Source organism: Aplidium turbinatum, chromosome 7 (assembly GCF_918807975.1).
Source record: "Aplidium turbinatum chromosome 7, kaAplTurb1.1, whole genome shotgun sequence".
Taxonomy (NCBI): domain Eukaryota; kingdom Metazoa; phylum Chordata; class Ascidiacea; order Aplousobranchia; family Polyclinidae; genus Aplidium; species Aplidium turbinatum.
In genome coordinates, this window is record NC_137478.1 from 32875789 (window position 1) to 32897699 (window position 21911).

General features: G+C 37.8%; 1 protein-coding gene across 1 annotated transcript; it reads right to left on the minus strand.

Annotated features, from left to right (window-relative positions):
• Nucleotides 1–532: 532 nt before the first annotated feature.
• LOC145774196 (F-box only protein 21-like) lies at nucleotides 533–7867 on the minus strand. The gene is made up of 7 exons (XM_082585371.1): nucleotides 6783–7867; nucleotides 5816–5915; nucleotides 5415–5540; nucleotides 4858–4977; nucleotides 4575–4657; nucleotides 4153–4359; nucleotides 533–3711 (listed from the first exon to the last, which is right to left on the minus strand). Exons 1-7 carry the CDS (start codon nucleotides 7808–7810, stop codon nucleotides 3510–3512), a joined length of 1866 nt encoding a protein of 621 aa, XP_082441497.1. The 5' UTR covers nucleotides 7811–7867; the 3' UTR covers nucleotides 533–3509.
• Between the last annotated feature and the right edge of the window lie 14044 nt (nucleotides 7868–21911).

Below are 21911 nucleotides of genomic sequence, written 5' to 3' on the forward strand. Positions count from 1 at the left end.
GCCTCCCTCAAAAATATTTTTTGAAAAATTTAAACTGCTTATAATATCGCTATAAATTGTGACCGCTATAAAATATTTGGAAATAAAATTATCTCGATGATTGATAGCTCCACACCCTAAATGAATATCTATTTTTAAATTTCATTAAAAAAATGCAATCTTCGAAACTTTTTGAGTTTTATTTAAAAAGTGCACTTAGTGAAGTAGCAGTTTTAACGTTCTGCAAATTTCCGCGTTTACATGATTCTATTCGAGAAAGGCTACACCCCCTGCCAATTCTCAATAATAAAAGCAACCTTTTTCAATTATATACTCAAGATTTTGCATTTTGAATTATTTTCCGATTTCAATTGGAGTGTACTGTCATCTACTTCATGCTTTAATTTCTACTTTGTTATCTACTTCATGCAGTAGCCTAATATTGCGTGTCAATGCGTGACAAACTGTGAGGCGGAAATTTATTGGTCTGACATGGGAGTTGCTTGTTACATCATAGAAAAAATTACGAAAAGTCGTCCAGTAAAGGTTTTCGCCGACATTCCAGTTTTATTCAGCTAAAAGATGCCACTGAAAAAGCGTTCAAAATTGCAGCCCTCCATTGAGTCATTTTTGTTGCGTCTAGTCAGGATTTCAGCCAGCATGAAAGTATCAGTATCATGATATGGGTTTGCAGTTGCCGCGTGGCCGTGATAGACGTACTGCAAGATCTTTCGATGACCAGCAACAGCAACCGTTTTTTTCTACCGTAGATGCCTACTACCAAAGCAATTATATTTAAACGTAATTAAACAGTGTTCTTCTTCACTTTTGTCACGTTATTCACAGCAGGACATGAAAACGATAATGACATGGAAACAGTTCTGCTTTCCAAGGATGAAGCATCGGAAGAGAACAGAGCTGCTTTTGAAAATGTCGCTGCCACATATAAAGATGACATAAACCCAACGCTTCTGCGTCTGGAATTGCAACAGCTGAAAAGTTTTCAACAGCAAAAACAGATTTTTGTTTTAACTATGTCGCAACTGCTTGATCTATTGGCAAGCAATGAAACAATTTCATTAATGCTTGCAAACGTGGTCTGCATTGTAAAAATATACTGATCGTTGCCTTCCACCACCTGCGAGGTGGAGCGATCGTTTAGTGCACTCAGGCGCATAAAAACCTACTTGCGATCTACCATGACGCAACAGCGATTGAGCCACGTCCTAATTTTAAATGTTTATCAAGCTGAAGCTTCACGGTTACAACTTGACCAGTTGATTAACAGTTTGATTGACAGAGCTGCTGTTCGCAAAAATACTTTTGCCAAATGTTAAGTGTCAGAGCAGCAACGTAACAATAAAGATCACGACATACCTCCTGTGCTTTGTTTTAAAGTTGCTTTGTAAATTATCGAGCTACAAATCAGGTGTGAAAAGACAATTGCATCTACGAAACACGCTTAGTAAAAATCAAACAAAAGCCTGCAGTGTGAAAGTTTTTAGGTTGCCATATTGTGCTATCCGCCACCTCGTGCAAAAATAAAAGTCGGCGCCTATGGTCAGCAGTGCGGTGCTGGGATGAAGAGTTTATACGATGAAGCATTATCAACAAAGTATAGTAGGGCTGCCATATGTCCTCTTTTTCAAGAAAAATGAATAGTCCTCCGAGGACACTCAGAAATGCTCAAATGTCCTCTTTTTTTGGTATTTTGAGTTTTCTTACTTAAATTTTTAACAGGAATTTATTGTTGTGCGAATTTTCGGCGATGGCTTGTATGTGCTTTCCAAAACAATTTTCTGCACCAATGTAATATTCAAAGATAATTCAAAAAATTGGCGTAGCCTATGTCTTGTTGATCCGTTGTTGTAACGTAAACTATCAGGTGCATTGTAACATATCAAACACCATTGTTTCGCAGTTATCAGAAATTTGTGACTTTGAATTTGGAATTTTATGAGGAAATTTGTGATGAAATAAGAAATTTGAGAAATCAAAAAAAATTAGTGGGCTACGTAGGCTAAATCAGGAGGAAATACATTAAAAATGTGACCAAAACACAGAACAATGCTAAAGAGTTTATCGTATTTATAATTTATGGCCCTCTGCATACTTTTACAAAAAAATAATCTTTTTACTCAGATTTTATTAAATTGATTCAACGCTTGTAGACGTTATGATTACTAACTTAAGAGTTTGGCTCGTTGGTCAAGTGAAGAAAGTAGGAAAGAATGTCCAAAAGTGCACCATGAATAACATAGCTTACGGTGGGCTACTGCAAAAACAAATCGTGGCATAGATACTTTCAGTTTATGCAGATGCAAATAGAACACAGTTTACTGTATGTACAATTATTCTCGTTTCAGCCTCAATGGTGCATGGAAACAAACAGCCTTTCAGTTATCTCAGTCCGTTTTCAGAATCTTAACTATTGAGTAGCAAACAATTTCAATCATATTTCATGCCAACAATTTTGTAATTACCAAGCTGATCCTTTCTCAATGAAAAAAGTTAAGGCAATGCTACCTGGATGTGGTGCCTGATGTCACATTTTGCGATCGTTGCTGTCTGACTTAAATTTTCTAAAAATCAGATATTTTCACTTTTTGCCGACTCGTAATAATATGAAAGCTTTTTGTCGCCTTGAGGAAGCAGTCAAAAATGAGAAAAACAATATTAAAAAAGCGTTCAAGCAGACTGTTAAAAAGTCTTTGGATGCAAGCCCTTTTATCAGTCTGAATGAAATCTTATAGGTTAAATTGTCTTCGTTTTTCCAACCCTTGCGATGTTGAAACTCATTGTGTCACTTGGAAAAGAGAGCAAAAGATGTTAAAATATGATTTTGAAAATTTCACTCAGACAGTAACCAAACGTTGGAAAAGTCTAGAAACGTGTTGCAGAATGTAGGCTAACAAATCAGGCCATATAAGGGGGCTGCAAAATATTCATAGACCAGATCTGGCATAGGCCTACAAATTTATCTTGTTTTTTTGCTATAACTGTTGCTGCATATGCTTAAAATTATTTAAAAGATGTAAAAGATTGTCCAAACGTAAAATTGTATTAGTATTTACTTGTTGGCGAAACGTGTCCTCTTTTTGGGCTATGAAAATATGATAGGCCTAAAGTATAGGATTGGCTGAACACAAACCAATGCTGCATCGCAAAGCCGTTAGCTCGGTGGTTACGCCCCGGACTCAAAGATCAATCAAAAATCAAATCAAAAGCTATCAAACAACAGCAGTTAAAATAAAAAGGTAAAACAAATGCACAACATCGTAAGACGCAAGTCAAATGCAAATCTAGAGCAATAAAAAATCCATATTTGATCATGCACAGGAAACGTATCTACTTCTGCAGCAACACTTGTGGACACAATTAGAATTGCAACATCTTCAACCGGAGCGGTCAATATTCGAGCGTGGGGTTCACCTCAGGGTGAGAACGCATCTTCTTCAGACTGTAGGAATGTGAAGCTTTTTCGACGAACAGAACATGACGTCAGTTAGCTGCATCATCACGTGACCTCACTATGAGGGCGACGATTGATTGTTGTCATCGGGACGTGTGCCAGCAACAGCGGCATCTTCCGGGAAGCAGGAAGCTAGTTCAGTATTGGGAAGATAGCGACGAAAGGGATGACTGGAGGTGGACGAGAAGTATCTCCCAACCTCCGTGTGGTCCACCTCCTTCTGTTGACGTACAGGTTCAAGATTCTCTTGGGCAGCGTATCTGCGTCATAATGAGATCAAATGGTTCGTCTCACCAGCTCCGCATGAACAACGTCTTCAACATCGTTAATGGCTCGGACAAGTGGTTTGTGTGGTCAGCAAGACCAACCAACGCCAGTTCGAATCTAGGAGTGTGCGCTTGAGCAACACATTCAAAAACAGTTCACCACTCGGCGGCACCTAGTGGATAAACCAATTTACAGACAAAACTTCAACAATCGGAAACTGCACTCTGTCAAACTCGGTGACCGGGCCTGCTGCAAAAGCCTCTACATTCTACAAGTATGCGAAACTGCCAGGATTAAGCTCTCAAAGAAGCTTTTCCAGTCCGAGCATAAAGACTCAATCAATCAATCAAACATTATTGTGATCGAACAGTGAAGTTGTATGCAGGGATGGCGTAGAAGCCGATGCTATTGTAACAATGGTGCTCGATAAAAACCTCTGTGATCCGTCATAATGCACGAGCACGTGGTAGTAAGGTTGGTTAGCTCCGTCCTGCAGACTATAAATCCCCATCTGACGTTTCCACGACTCCGGCATCTTACAAACGTTGTCCCAGCCTCTTATGACGCACACGTAATTGAAGCGGCGATGACGCATCACCATGCCAACCGAATAGTCCACGTTCTCGTTTGCATCGTCAGATCTACAAAATATGTCGCGTCTTTGATTATGGGAGGCGTCACAATTAGTGGAAGGCATTCCGGAACGCGGCCATGTCGCACACAGGGGTTCGCCAGGTACAAAAAAAGAAATATTTTATTTGTAAAATACAAGATAAATCTTTATTCTGCATAAACACTTCACATTCGCCAAGATGATGGTTACCTCAAATACCTCAATGACACAACAATCCGTTACCTCAATGACACAACCCGCTTTCTCTGTTTCTCCAGTTTGAGCTTCCTTGATTTGATCCGTTCCAGTATCATCTCCTCCATGACCTAGCCGGAAACAAGTCATAATTGTTGTCTTCAAACCAAAATGATATTTTACAAATAACATCATGAAAACAAAATATTGCATCAACTGTGTGGCGGATTGCACAGGTTTGGTGGGAGCTTGCTCAGTTACAACGACTTAAGCAACAACGCGTCATTGCATTCATGGAATGCAGTTGTACAATGTACATAACCCCACTGACCTCAGATGGCCGCATCGACAGATCAATCCTTGCTTGGTCTGGGATGGCTCGGTTGTCCTCCAACATGGTGGAGAGATTGAAGCCTTGATCGAAATGCATCTGGATCCTCCTCGCCCGCACCTGGAGAGATGAAAACAAACAATCAGCGAAGTCTAATACACTAGCTGCTGATTTAGCAACGAACAACTCCGGTAAGCATATTCGTAATCTGTACGCCGCTGCAGTAGATTGGGTGTTTTGACTGATAGCCACTTTAACACAGAAGTTAGAACCCGACGAACCAACTGACTGCAGCATGGTGAGTGACCCTTCTAACACTCAGCCAGAAAGTAGATTCTTGCTTTGAACCTTGTTTGGTAATTAAAAAAGAAACGAGAGTAATGGCAGGGGGGAAAATCGAACCCACGTAAACGCAATGACTAGCCCTACTTCTCTAACCTTCAAACCGTTAGACTATGCTGCCGACGGTGAAACGTTCACTTAATTTACTTTCTAGCGTGCATGAGTCACACGATTGCAATCAGCTGATTTAACTTTTTACATTTCAAGCCACTGACCCTGTGACTTTCAGGATCAAATATAAGGCATAGGTTGATGGAATCGAGGGAGGTGCGGGCGCTAAAGTTCATCTGGTCAGATATCCTGGCATGGGTGTCAACGTTGAGCGATACTCTGTGAAGGACCTGACAAAAAAGACACCAGGGATTTAGTTGGTGACGTATCTGTTGCATGTTAATTAATCTACCACAGGTTTATGTCTAGTAGTATGAGTGGGTGTGGTTGGAGTGGAAAGACGCAATAACCAATATTTGTGCATTTCCTTGCATTCTCCACTGTCGTAAAAACTGATGAGCATTATAAATAAACAAACAACTTTCAGGTTACTAGAAAAACAGAAGCATCAAAATATTGTGGATCCACATTATGCGCAGTTGATTAATCATTATCAGCCTAGTACCTCACTTATGGTGGCAGGGTGCACACGAAGTGAAACTTTGCGAAGCTCGCTGAATTCCAATATTCTCCCATCATTGAATACGTCAATATACCGGTAAGCTCTGAAATCAGCAAAGAAGCAGTAAGAAACGGATTCTTGAAGATAAATAGAACACATGCAACTATGTTGCCAGGACCATGGGTTATCTTGAGGAAGTATGTTGTGCAGTGAACAAGGCATCACTTGCGAATGCATGACAAAACATATTTTTCAAACAAAGATAATTTCTTTAAAATAAATTAGGAATTATGTCATGAATGACACAAATTTAAAAACTGTTACAATTTTAGTGACAACTATATATATTGTTCAATTTGTATCATATTATTAGCGAAACTTGATTTTCTTTTATTTGATGGATTATGAAAATATTTCCCTCAGACTGAGAAAGCTTCTTTACGAGCTTAAGCCTGGCAGTTTTTTTATAATTCTTTATGCAACTGACACACACCCGTCACAGAAGTCGACAGAGTAAAATTACTGCCAAATTTTGAAGTGTTGTTCTCAGCAAATAGAACATTTCATTAGGTGCTGCTGAATGGAAGGTGTCTTTGAAATGTGTTGCTCAAGCGCACACCCTGGATTCGAACCATTGTCACTTGAGCTTGACGTTTCTTCATTTAAATATGAACATGGATGTTTAACCAGCTGAGCTGATTCAACCCGCGAGGTGTGCGCTTGACCAACACGTTTCAAGGACAGCTGTCTACTCACCATCACCTCATGAAATAGTAATTACAGACAACAACACTTGAACAAGCATAAACTTTACTCTCTCAATCTTGGTGGCTAACTGGTGTCATGAGTTCTAAGTTGCTACAAGTTTCACAGCTTCTCAATAAAGTTTTCTTGAGCCGAAAATATAGATTCCTACAATCAATCATCCAATTCATCACTTTTCTTATAAAATTTTAACTTCTTTTCTTACCTCGCAATATCGGATATAGTTGGTTTGGCAGATTCTAGGTTTTCCACTTGGTAGCGCAATACAAAGTGGCCGGGATTGTTAACGCATTCCAGTGACAATCCAACTTTAGATGCAATCTCTCGGTATATTATTGAAAGTATAATTGGGATCCCTGTTCGTGATTCGATCACAGAACTAATAAAGGAATTCTTAACATTGAAATAATTATCTTTGTTTCCGCTGAACTTCAAGTCATTGAAGAAAACTTGATTTAATGACTCAACTTTTTTTTGTAAAATCTGTGAATGAGAGCTATCGTGTGATTCAACAGAAGAAGATTTATAGTGTTTGATGGTCTTTGCAGCTACATCTTCTATAAATCGATCCACTACCAATGAAGAGTCTTCTTGTAGGAGATTGAACCATTGCTCAATAAGAATTGTTCCTTGCAACAATGCTGAATGATGAAATAACGTCTTTGCACAGTTTGATGTCTTTTCAACGTCTATAAGATTGATCAATTGTGACCTTAACCATTTTTGCTTGACAATGCAATAGGCTCGTTTTGCATAATATTTTTCAGTTAAATTTGCAGTGATTTTGCATTTTGTAGCAACTATTTCATGTAAGACTGCAGCAACAAATTCATAGGTGTATTGATTTACTAACTCATCAAACATATCAAACGCAGCATCGTCCTGTTCATCTTCTAGAAAATGATCTCTCAAAATACTTCTCAAAGCAACAAATATTTTCAGTACTTGTTTGAAGACTACATTCCACTCTGGGGCTGCTTCTTCTTCATCATTTTTTAAGTTAATTTCTGGGGAAATTTTCAAGTGCTTGAGAACATTCATGAATCGTCCTTCTTTTCGCATCAGATATGGCCAACTGATTTGACAAAAGTGTCTCCAGACACTATTTGCCCCACACACAGCATGGAACCTACGACATGTTGAGCCAAAGTTGAGGACATCAATTGGCCGCAAAACTCCACAAGTCAAAACATCAACAATTGAGCTATCAGAAAGATGGTCAAATGTTGCCATAGCTGCTGTGACTATCAGTCAATACTTAAACCTACGATATACTTATCATGTCACAACAAATTCCTAATCAAATATATATCGTAAGCATAAAATTAGGTTTATAAAGTGTAAACGCTAAATAATCTAGCCTACCTCATCCAAAAAGGATTGCCATATGATATACTTAATTCATTAATTTCAAGATAATGGACACTTTAAATACAGTACCGTATGACATACCGTAATACAAATGAAAAGTATAATTAAGAATTACATACTGTACGGTACCAAAATAAGTTTAATGATGTGGTCCAAATGGGAAAACGACCCAACATGACCAAAAGCAACGACATCACCATGACATCCCAATATTGTCGACTCAATTCTAAAGTTAAGTTTGCTATGTTTAGAAATACGGTAATGCTAGAACAGTAAAATTATATCACTAACTCTTATCAAAGCAACTTGGTCAAAGATGCCAATGATAGTTTTTGAAAACCTGAGAGTAGGCCCTACGAACACATATGTCTGAAATAAAATCTAACGAAGTGCTTAACTTTACACACTGGTTGCCATAGTTGCATTCAAAAAGCATTGTTTAGTGCAGTGTTTCTCAACCTTTTTTGGCCCAACTCCCCCTTCATGAACTGGCAAAATGTCACCGCTCCCCCTAACAAAAACGAATAATTACGAAAAGCGAATATAAAACAATAAATGCTATTAATACTACAAAGTGCTCAATGCCAAACAAAAAGCCAGAGTGAATTACATCAAATATAGGCTAATTACCAGTCTCTAAAACCCTTACAGCCTGTTTTACCCTAATTCAAATAGAATTCTATTTCTATTAAAATAAGGACCTTTTGATCAGGGCTGCAATTTTTTCTTTCTTGTCGAACGACCAAAATTTCTGCGTTTGTTTGTCGAATAGTAATATTACAAGTCAGATGAGCGTTACAAGTCAGATGAGCGTTTGGCCGCGAATTATCGCCCAAGGCAGCAAAATCTGTCATTTTTAAATTGATTTAACGTCTGTAGACATTGAATCAATGTAGAAATAGCGGAGTTTGCTGTTTGGGGCACAGGTTTTGTAGATGTACGTCAGAGCCACTTAAGTTTTCAATCGCACGCTGGTTGCATGATAGCAAAGGAGTATCAAACGCTAAGTTGTGTAGGCCTACCTACTGGACATGTATTTTATTTTGTTTGCTCCAGGAAGAGATCTGTTGCAAACGTGAAACTGAGGATCGCAAAAGAAAAAAACCTTAGGCCATACCGCTAGAGTAACCTACTGCGTGAGAGGTTTTTTCCTTTGGCATCTCTTTAGTCTCGCTTAGTACGTAAATGGTTATGTACATACCCACACGCAAACACGGTTAGGAGTGAAATATGCAAGTTACCGTACCAAGAAACACAGCAAATATTTCATCCATGATCAGTTTATCAAAACTACCATTTCAAGCTACAAAACAATAAAACAGTATTAATCACAATTGAAGATATTCAAGCAGAACACCTGACAAGCGAACAAGTCCAAGCACTTGTTGTAACATTATTTGGTTCAAATCGAAGGTGTGGTCTTTTAGAGGGTAACCTACGCTTGTATTTTACACACCAAACTTTTCAAGAGTTTTTTAGCGCTTTATACATGGTCCATCAAATGCCGTTAGATAATTTCACATCATTTGTACAAACTAACCTACTGGTCGATGGGTGCAACCTAGTTCGTACCCTCAGTTCGTACCCTGAAAAGATCGAGAGAAAAAATTAAAAAAAGCCGAAGTCGCTGATCGGAGTTTCCGCAAACAAACTCGAGGGTTAGGGTGAGCGGAAACTGTTGTTAGCGGAAACTGCAAAACTGCGGAAAAATATTTGTAGAAACTGCGATTGATCAGCAAGGGTTAGGGTTAGAGAGCATAGATTACTCGATGGTTAGGCTAGAGTTAGGGTAAAGGTAAGAGGAAACTGCGGAAAAATGTTTGCGAAAACTGCGATCAGCAAAGGTTAGGGTTAGAGCATAGATTACTCTATGGTTAGGGTAAGGGTTAGCGGAAACTGCAGAAAAATATTTGCGGAAACTGCGATGAGCGAGGGTTAGGGTAAGAGTTACGGTTAGCGGAAACTGCGATCAGTGACTTCGGCTTTGTGCTATCTTTGTCTCGATCTTTTCAGGGGGAAAATTTTAAAATGTTTGCGGAAACTGCGATCAGCGACTTCCGATTTTTTAAAGTTTTTCTCTCGATCTTTTCAGGGTACGAACTGTTCAGGGTACGAACTAGGTTGCATCCCTGGTCGATCACTGGTCACTGACTTCAGTCGTTGTTCAATTCTTATCCGGAATTCTATTTGATTCATGCATGAATGAAGGTAATTATGTATAATAGACAATGCTTTGTTATCCAACTAAAATTGAATGCAATTTAATCATCCAATATTTTGGAGGATTTATCCATGAACACTAATCTTTGTCTTGTGAGAATCTATTTTCTCAGATTGAAACACTATTTTGAAACCTTAATCCTGAAAGTTTTCACAACTGACCAACTGAGATTGCTTCTTGTAAAAATGCCATGACCAATGAATTATTTGCACCACATAAACATTTAAGATAAAATAAAACATTTATAAAATGAAACAAACATAAAACAAACAAAGTTGAGGATTTGTTTATCCTAGCCATGGCAATCTACATACACAGGCGTTGACAATGTGCGAACTAGAGGCCTGACTAAAAAAGACCGATGTAATTTTAATTTTGAACTCGAAGCTAAATTTACTTTATGTCCATTTAAAATGAGAGTTTTGAGAATTCAAATTGTCAAAGTGTGATCACTGAATCTAAAATCACTGCAAAACTCCTAATTTTATGCAAAAAAATTTGTTTCACTTACCAGTGTTGCCAGATACTCTTTGGATTTCCAGCACAAACAGAGTTGCCAGATCAAAATTGCAAAAAAAGCCAAACTTGACTAAAAGTCCAGCCAAAATGAAAATAAAAAAGCCAAATATCTTTTTAGAAGAGCCAAAAAAAGCCAAACAGAGCATGACTATCAAGTACTAAAAACAAGTTATCATCACATACTTGGTGATATTAAATGGACGAATTACCAGTACAAAGCACTTTTTACCTCGTAAGGTGCACTGCAGAGAGCATAGCCAGAACAAAAGTATGTTTGGCAAAGAAAAGGCTCTTCAAAATATTCTTCAATTAAACAGTAAGAAATCTTGCACTCTTAAAAAGAGTGTGAAATATTGATTGAAGACCTAAAAAGCCTGTTTTAGAAAACTGTTGCACATTCAAAATAAACTTACAATTTAGGACGTGAGGGGCAATTACACTCTTCACCTTGCAAGGTGCACCCAAACATATAAGCGGAAACATTTGGTGCTGGCATGAAATCATGAATCATATTTGAAAAAAGTTACAAGTCATCAGTTGAGTCTTGCACGATTTCACTTTGCATGTACATTAAGGTGGCTCTTAAAATTGAATATTACTTGGGACACCCTTTCAAATGGTGAGATTGTCAGAAAAAACTACTCCTGCAAACTTTTTTTAAATTTGAAGTTGATTTAGGGGTGGCCTTCCCCCCTAAAGTAGGCTACTGTGCCCTCCCTCAAAATACCAAATCTGCGTATCTCAAAAACCACTTGAGCTAGAGATACTGTACGGTTTTGTGTCAAAAGATGCAGAAAACATAGTTTCCTAGATCTGCTTTCTGAACATTAAAGCATCTATCTTAAGTAGACAGGCAGTTATTTAGAAAAAACACCTTTTAACACAAAAGGTATGATGGCATTAGCTTTATAAAAAATATGTGACGATCAGTGTTCCCTCTAAGAAATTAAGACTCGTGAAATCTGTCCAAATCTTCATTTCACAATCTTTTTTGTGACCACGAAACGGTCTACAGAATTCAGGGATATCTAGAACAACAGGATTGCTGACTCTGTTTTGAAGTGCACAATAGGAGGGTTACTGCATCATTACTGCATCATTACTGCACAAACTAAAATGTGGATTTCTCAACATACAACCCATTTCTTGTTTTGAAAATGATGCTTGAAGATTAAATAATTTAAAAAAAGCAAAAAAAATTTTGAAAATGTGGCCGTTTTTCCCCAAACCGCCACCAAGTGGTGAAAAATACACAAATTTTAAACACAAATATTATTAATACCACTTACTGGATTTGAATCAAATTTTAACAGAATGTTTATAAGTATCAAGACGGAAGCTCCATGGAAGGAAATGAAGATATTTTAAGAAAATAAAAAGTTATTCGAATTGTTGCATTTTTTCAAAAATGTTTGATCCTCGAACATGAAACAAATGGGTGCCGACAGCATCATGGACAAAATTTCCAAAATTCTTTGACCAGAGGCTTTGCATGTTTACTCTGTCTGATAGTGTTAAAAATTTGAAAGCGATTGGCAAATAAATGAAAGAGATATTTGGGATTAAAATTTGGTACTTGGTCAAAAATCACATTTTACAAAAAACAACAATAAACATTTTCAACACCTTAAAGCCTCTTTTATCATAATTAGACCCTTTTATGTCTCTGCTTGGGTTTGTAATTTTTTCTTAAGTGCTTTTAATGTTTTTCTCCTGGCCTTGGATATGTCAAAGCTTTTTTTTCTTGATTGTCAAGTCAAAACTTGTTGAGTATTTGGCAGATTTCTAAATATGCAGAGATTTTGCCACTGTCTTGTTTTCCTAATTTTTTTTGCTGAAGTAGAAGGTTGGCAAAAAGAACTTTGATCTTCTGTTGTTGGATGGCTTCCTGGTGTTACAGGAAAGGTTACACTTGTGTTACAGTAACAGTTCATCAAGTCTGCCACCATTGTTAAACTTACAACCAACCTTATCCAACTTTCTTTGTTTAGCAATACCACGAAATTGAATTTTCTTACTTTATTTCCTATTTTTGATGACTAAAACTTGCCCAAAAGTGATGCAATAATCAATTAAATATGAAAACTAAAGCTGTGTTCAATACTCAATAGTCTTGGATGACTAACAGCAAAAGTTTGCTTTAAAATGATGATCTTAAGTTATAGACAAGGCCAGCCATTAGTTGTTGCTATGGGCGTTGCTAGGGAAGATGCCTAGGAGTGCCCACTTTCAAGACCTTATTTTAGCTTCACAGCAGGGATATCTAGAAAAGGCGACTTCTCAACAGCGTAATTGACACGCACTTTCGCCTTTTTCATTTTCGGGCGTTCACAGCGCTGACCCTTCTAGTGTCCATCGCTTTATCGAAATTTGCAAAGTCAGCAATTCCGTCGTTCAAGATATCCCTGACAGAATTTTGTTTATTTTCTCAATTTTTGAACCTTGGGGAACACTGGTGACGATATTCATTTTAAAATGCAATTCTGGTCTGTAATGCGAGAAGCGATATTATCGACAATATTGTTCTTGTTGCAATTTGGAAAACAGTTTCCGGTATTCAGTACCGGTAACAACTTGCAAAAGAAACTGAAGTTGGACCTCATCTTTAGTTTGAGTTTGTTAAAATCCTAAATTACAGCAACTCCTCTCTCTGCTCTGTCATTGACTGCTGAAAGTCCCTTTGCTTTGTGTAAAGCTTGAATAAATGCACCATATTCAGTCCAATGAGCACTGAGCAGGATCCTTCGAAAGTATTGCTTCATCTACACCCAACAGCTGAAGAAGCCGTTTTGAATTAGAGTTGCAAAACTGTTCTAGACCTTTATTGCCAAGAAACGCATCTACTTTGACGCTTCGTCTCCTTGATGGACGTTCTGCTGTTTCATCTATCATGGTTGCCGTCATTAGCTTTTTACTTTCCAGACAATCGAGAGTTAAACAAGGCTGGTCAGTAGTCACCCTAGGGTACATCCCAAACAGCAAAATCCTTCATTTTTACATCGATTTAACGTCTGCAGATGTTAAATTAACATAAATATGGCGGATTTTGCTGTCTGAGATGTTCACACTTAGTCAGGATTTTACGGAATTAGCAACGAGAAAAATTGCAGATGTATAGGCTATGTTCAGTAGGTTAAAAAGTAAAAAAAAATCTATAACTGGTTAAAAAGCCAAACTTTAAAAAAAGCCAAAAAGAAGCCAAATTACAAAAAAAAGCCAAACCGTAAATCTTCCAGCCAAAGGCCTTGAAAAAGAGCCAAATTTGAGAAATTTTTGCTTGAAAAAAGCCAACCTGGTAACCCTGAGCACAAATGCCAAAATCTAGTCCGTTATTTAAATGGTAATAGAAGCCCTAAACTAAAGTAACTCAAAACCAACAAAAAAAATAAGGACTATATTAAATAATACTCAAACAATATCAACTTATATGAACGATTTTGGCTGATAACAGATCGGCCTCCAGTCAAATTTTAAGCTGCACGTTGCCATGGTCTGTGTATCAAGGTCGCCAAGATCCGAATCATTAAAGCAAACATAGCCTATTTATAAATTATTTTTAATTGATGATTCGATTATGACCAAATAATTATGTCAAGAGTTTGTGACATTTGTTGTTGATTTTATATCCAAGGTTATGAGCAGCAGATAAATATTTTAGAAAGAGTGGATACCAATTCATTAATGAAACTAATATTTAATATGAAATAAACATCATTTCAGGTGAAAAGTTGCAAAAACAAGAAGTATTTAGAACGGAGCTGCACAAGAAAACTCGGGAAGTTGCTGCAAGTAAGTGAATGTTTTAAATTGGTGGACACAGCTTTTTTTACGCTAATAATGTTTCACATATTTAGTGGTAGGCCCATGGTTCGCCGAGCTAATATTGATTGATATTATTCCTTTATTATTAGATCACAATGATAATCGCTCCATCATCGCCATCAGCAGAATCCTGAGGGAAGGCAACGGCGAGGATGTTACCATGGCCGCAAGAAGTCATTTTGATGGAGGGAGGATACGGATGGGTGCCTCCACCCAGTGCCGGTCTTTGGGGTGTGCAAGCCATGCGATCGCACAGGGCCCGCAAATTAAGGGGCCCGCAATTTACTCAAAAAATGCAGTAATTTTTGTCATTTCTAATGGAAAAATTCAACAAGTAAATTCAATAAAGGAATTAGCAACAAGAAAACATAGAGACTCAACGGGTGCAACCTATTTCATCCCCTGAACATTTCGTATCCTGATAAGTTCGAGAAAAAAAAACAACAGAGCCGAAGTCGCTGATTGCAGTTGCCGCAAACATTTCAAAATTTCTCTCGATTTTTTCAGGGGACAAAATAGGTCGAAATTCGATTTTGTTGACAGAGGACAAACGTGTCCAGTCTAAGCAGCTATCTCGGCGGACAAATTAAATCTCACGGCGGACACACCAGATTTAACTTATCTGACTGAAATAGGTTGCATCCAGACTCAACATAGAGACATAGGCTTATTTTCGAAAAATGCCAAAGAAAACATGATCTTATCATGTTGCTATGCCACCGAACAGCACCATTTTACAGTAATATTCATACCCAAATTTTTGTTGAACATATGCTTACAGAATGCACCAAACTCAAAGTAATTTTTCAAAATTTTCTGGGGGAAGCCCCAGGCCCCCAGACCTCCCGCCGCTGGGTGTCGCCTTCGGCGAACAAGCCGTCAAGCTTCGTCCGCCGACCATTAAACCAATCCCCTCCCATTTCAAAATAATTAGCTACGCTACTGAATTGGATCATTGTTATTGGGGCCCGCAAAGCATATTCCGCACAGAGCCCGAAATACTTTAAGACCGGCACTGCTCCACCACACAGAATGACATCCATGCGGTGACGTCATTCCTCAAATCGATGCCAGAGCAAATTGTAAAGCTTAATCTGGAGGGATGCGAAATGACTTCCGACCAATTCTGTCAATGGATCAAGGCGATCAAATCGATGCGTAGATCCGTAAGTCATGTTAACCCTTTGCTTTTCAACGTTTTTTTGGAAGTTAACTGCTCAAGGGGGGGCCGTTTTTGGATCAAATTCAATCAGCTGTTACGTGTTATCCGCTGATGCTATTTCAACAGAAGTTGCACTGGTGTGAAAGCAAATCATTTGTCTATAAGTTTGGAAAGTCATTATTTAAAAATTTTATATGTTAAACTTGATATTTCAATTTTTGCAAAGGTACCCAAAAACGACAATTTTGATTTAACTTGCCGCTATTTAATTACCGTGCTAATCCGATTTCATGCAAACTTCTGAATAACAAAGAGCTCGATCGAACGCACGAAGTGTGTGTGCGGTGTGCCGAATCATTGCATTGATTAGAATTTACGACTTGCGAGCAAATCTTATTGTAAGCTACTCACTGATTCTAAAATAGTTACTATCAGAGTAACATTGTTACACGAATTTGAAAAAGAACAAAACTGCGTTTGTTGTCTTACATTTTTATTCTAAACTAATGCATTCCGAAACTCATGGCTAGCTTCTAGTTTTATGGAACCAAATTTCTCATAAGTAACACCTTAGCCTGCTTGAATAGCTGTTTACATCTTCGTTTGTGTATTTTAGGTCTACAATTGAGTTTGTAGTATGAATATTTTTAGTAGAGAGAAGACAATTGAACAAGTTGTTGAAATTATCTGAAATTTCTAAGTTCAAATTAGGTGCTTTTGAAATTGTGGATTTGTGTCAAGTCGCAACACAAATATCATGCAGGCCACATCATAAGTCATTTCGCTTACGGGTGTTTATAAACATGACTCATAAATTACATCCACAAAAAATACAGCATTTACATCAACAAAGCTAAGTTCGAAGCTCACTTTTTATTGAAGATTGTGTCAACCAATTTGAAATAACATTTTTAGTCCGCCAGCGTCGAAACAATGCAACAGCGAATTGAAGAACATGCGTAAACAAAGGAAATGTGAAATAGCCCACAGTCAGCAAATCTACATAAATTTAACGTTTACAAATGTTGAATCAATGTAAAAGGACTGGATTGCTGACTGGGTCCTTATTGTTTGAAGCACAAAAAATACGCGTAAAGGCGACAACATCAGCAAGGCAGCAATTATGTTTCTGGCCAAAAAAAAAATTAACTTTTGACTTCAAAGATAAAAATGATTATAACGAAGCTTCAAAGTTTGTCGTAAAAAATATTGCAGAGATACAATAAACATAATCATTTTGTGCCAGATTGTGAGAAGACTTAAAGCAGGGAAGGGACGCCATCGAGTAAGCTGCTACGTGTAAATGGAGCCTATCTCATAATTTTGAGTGTATCTCACAATTAGCCTACTGTTTGCAAAAACGCTGTTTCTCCGGCCATCTCCCAAAAGCATTTGCAGTCATACATTTCCGCAATTGCAATGCTTGTCAATGAGAGTATTTCCATAGAACGTTTATTTCGAAACCAGGTTTTCGTGCCTTTACCCAAGATTTCTTATTGTAACGTTTTTTATTCGTCAATGAATATTATCTGCTTGAAACAACTGTTTTGAATAGTTTGTGGCCTACATAGCCTACTATTTTGATCGTGGATTGCTATTCTTCTTTGTAGAGCTGATAACGCAAAAAACGTTTGCTATTATTTTTTCTAATTAACAGCTTTGTGATCACTGGCTTTTCTTTTGTAGCATAAGAAATAACGCGCTTTGTATTATTGAGGTCAAACCAAACAAAGGAAAACAAGAGGATGTTTCTCTCTGCTCGCGCATATCGATGCACGAAGCAATTATGAGCTTATGGCTTGTTATCGCAATGTAATCCATTTCACGCTTTGCTGAAAGTTAGCTAGAAATAGCAAAAATTCAACAAAATCTTGAATTTACAAGAAAACTACACAACTGTTAGCATCAAATTTAATATCATCAGATCCGCCTGGCAATTTTAGAAAAGGTCAAGAAAAACCAAGTGCATGGCGTTACTGTGCTTCAAATAATCAAAGGAAATATGAGGGGGGGCCAAATCTGGCCTCCCTTTGAGGAGCAAAGTGTTAAATTTTTCAACCAACGCTTAATTGCGTTGGTTTATAGTTACATTAACATCGGCTGCTAGGTAGATTCAACGTTGTATTGCATTTTTATACTCGGAGTTCAAATGAGTTTTTAATTTTTGTTATTTTCTGACAATTTTTTTTGAATTTTCACGAATAAACATAACGTCACAAACAACATATCATCATTTAATTGTTGAATCACAATTATTTGTGTTTAGATTGATCGGATGAATCTCGGTGACAACCTCTTGTCTGTCAATGACATCATCGAGGTGTTGAATAAAGTTGAGAAGAGAATTGAGAAGTTGGATAGCCTCGACGATGGTAATGGAAGGAAGAGAGATCCAAGCGGGAGGAAACGAATCATGTTGCAGGAAGCTCTTGATTGGTCGAACAACAAGGTGAGAGTTACGTTGTATCAAGTATCAACGTTTTATCTAACGTTACATCTATCAAATTCTAACCTCAAATTGTTCATTAAAAATCTTAAAATATTTTGCTTTTGGTTATGTAGCCTAGCTAACCTATAGGTAGCCTACAACACCAAAGTTTTTTTTTCTATTGTTGATTTTACCTTTAAACAATCAACGCCACTTATTTACGTCAGCATTACATTGCTTCAACATCTTAGTCTTCCATCGATAAACAACCTAAACAACTGAAAGGAGGCAAAGTATTCCAAGTGTGGAAACTTCTTTAATTATTAACTTTGTCTTTTACAGAAGTTGATGATTGTGGCTGCTATTGTTGGATTGGGTTATGATGAAGATGATGACAGTCTCCGTTATATTTACCTCAAGCACAAGGATCGAGATGCTTGAGAAATGTTGTTTTTGGTTTATTTGATGTCATTTCACCATAAATGTATGTTATCCGCCAGGGTTGTAGCTACCCAGTCGTCGGACTACTCGGCCTACGACATCAGCAAGTGATTCAACTCAGCAAGGACATTTCAGCTACTGTCAAGTCAGCAAATGAGATTTACATGCTCAGTTCGGACTTGCTTGGTCATCGCTTGCTAAATTGATTTTGCGGACTTGTGACATGCTAAGCTTCGGCTTGCTCAGTTGTCACTTGCTCAACTGCCATTTGCTCAGTTCACAACTTCTGACTTGTAGAAGACTCTAGCTACCGTATCTAGGATTCGTAAATTACAAGTGGATAGAAACGGTGGGAGAAAATTTAAGCAAAAGTTCTCTATTTTTCTCTGAGAAACTTCTTTTCACGCTCTAAACTTTGAAAATTACATTTGATTTGGTGCATTCTGAGCGCATTTTCAGCTTTAAATTGCGATAAAAGTTTAAGATAAAACTTGGCTTATTTAACAGTTTTGCAAATGTTTAATATTTTGAAGGGGACGATCAACAAACAAATGTGAATAACAAAAATTATCAAGCTTCGCCGCTATTAAACAATATTTATCTCGCAACAAACAATTTAGAGCAGTGATTCTTAACCATGGGGCCACATGCGGGCGGCCCACAACCATTCTTCCTGCGGCCCCCGTCAAGAAAGAAAAAGTATTATTTGTGCTGGAACAACTGCCCAGAATGGCGAGAGTAGCCTATATAGTTGTCACATAACTTACGTGCTAGCAAAAAATGCCTTAACTTTCTACACACTACGGATACAGGGCAATTATAGCTGTGTTTGTCAGGAGATTTACACCAAAATTTTCAAATTTGACCTTTCAAAGTTTTATTCAGTTGCAACAGAGGAGTGTACTTCCATGTTAGGGAAGAATCAAGGTCTTCATGGACTCTGATGACGTTAAGAAGATAGCCTAATCTCTGATGACGTGAAGAGGATAATTACCCTTGTGATGTGGCACCACTGCATTTTACACCAAGAAAATATCGTAGTTAAGGCACTGAAGATGTCTAATTTAACAATTGTAACGTCAACAGTGAATTAGATTTGTGCAAACCCCATTGGTCATCCCAAATTTGAGCAATTTCTGGCATATATTGATGCCGCCTGTGGAGAGGTGCCCATGTTTTACTGCCGTGCGCTGGTTAAGCTAAACTATTAAGTCAACTGGTCATTCGAAAGTACCTGGGCTTATTACTGTTAGGCTATATTAGGGACATAATTGATGAATTTAAAAGTCGCATTAACGGTATCAACACTTTCGTGTATCTCATGAAATGTGTGCAACACCTTTGACAATCTAATAGCCACCGCCAGGGCCTCCAAGAGCCTTGCCGGGCTCCAGTGCAGATGTTGCTGCCGGACCCCCCAGCGCGACATGTTGCGTAATATCTTACAAATCACAAGCAAAATTTGCGGTATGCGTTAATCCACAAAACCATTGCATACATGGTGTTGCGGACAGTGTTTTTATTTCAAAACCAGATCTGTTTAAAAAATAATACAAAGAATATCATACATTAGGTTAAAGTATTAACACTCCATTATTTCACAAAGAATGCAGTATTATGGTGGTGTAAATATAACTTTAAATTCACAGATACACACTAGTTATGCACAAAGATAAAATGCTGTGGCTATACTTACACTATGTAGTGTAAATATAGCCTCAATAGCGTTGCCAGATAAGGAATTCTGCCCAAATTAGAGGAAACGTTTATAGCTGTTGAAAACAAAAACTTGTATTTTGGAAAAAACTTTCAATCCTGGGCAAAAATCAAAGCCTTAACCTTATTCCTAACTCTAACCCTTCCTAACTCTGGCAACACCTGATTGTAACCATGGCAACAAGTGAGTAAAAACAGCCAATTTGAAGATAAAAGTGGCAATACTATCCGGCATGGCTGACATAGCATTGCATATGTGTGCATTGCACGCATATGCAATTCTATTTCAGCCATGCCTGATAGTTGTGCATACAGCTTTACATTAACACATATAATACCATTTCTGACCTTGAAATCTGCAGAGACTACGGAGCAAACTTACGATGAATGCATTGCTATTGTTCATGATTTTAAGAAATACCAACTTTATTTCAGGATCAATAGGCTGCTTCTTATTTTCACTCCTTTCGTTTTCTTTGCTCGTTTGAGTGAAACTGCATTCAAGAGCATGATTGAGGGTCACTTTCTCTTCATTTCCCAGCAAGTGGTCAACTCAGTAGAAAACAAAGTTGAATATCTTTCTATTTTCAAGTGCTATCAATGTAAATGTACTTACATCTGTCACTATACTATGTATCGAGACCTTTACAAACACCATGCACAACTACAGAATGCAAAACTACAAAATACAAAATCGTTGAAATCAATCTTTTTAACGCGTGAATTTAGACATTTTGTCGGGCCCCTTTGAACTTACCGGACCCCGGTGCAATGCACCGGTTGTCCCCCCCCCCTTTTGTGGGCCCTGGCCACCGCCTTCCAATGTTAGCTGGAGCTGTTAGATTGGCAGCCAAATGTAAAGCTGATACAAACATTCAAATGTGATCATCTACTTCACTTTTGGAGTCGAGTCTCTTCGGGAAGTACCCAACTTGATAGGCAATGCACTGAAAAATGCCTCTGTTCAACATAACTTACATGTGTGAAGCAGTGAAGCACTATTTGGTAAAACGATTGGAATTAAATCCAAATGCCACAACCGATTGACGAACCATGATTTTAATCAACTTTTGAATACTGCATCTTTTAACATTACCCCTTGTTTGGGAAAACATTTTAAAGTCCAACATCAAGTTTCACATTCAATTGCATTTATTTTTTGCGGCCCTTTACAAAATTTAGGTTTTGAATTCTGTGCTGAAAACGTTGAGAACCACTGACTTAGAGTATGGCTTGGAAACGCATATTGTTAAGGGCGCTGTATGTATGAAGCTAAAAACTACGCATTACCTGGCAAGAATAATCAGACTTTTACAAAAGATACCGCAGCAAGCTTTGCAATAATTTAACCTGTGTTTCTCTATAATTTAACATGTGATTAAATAGAAGACCTACGCTCAGTGGCGTACGCAGGGGGGGGGGGCCATTGGGCCATGCCCCCCTCCCCTTAAAAATGTTTTAGTAGTTATAACGACGTAGATTAAGGCATTTAATATGTTTTGCATTGCTCTGTCAAAGCAATCACTGTAACAATGTTGTTTTATAGACTAGGCCAATACAAAATACATGGCCCAATCCACCTACCCCACCCCAGGTATGCCAATGTAGCATAGTGTTCTGTAAGCCTATTATAGTGATTAGTGAGAGAGAAATG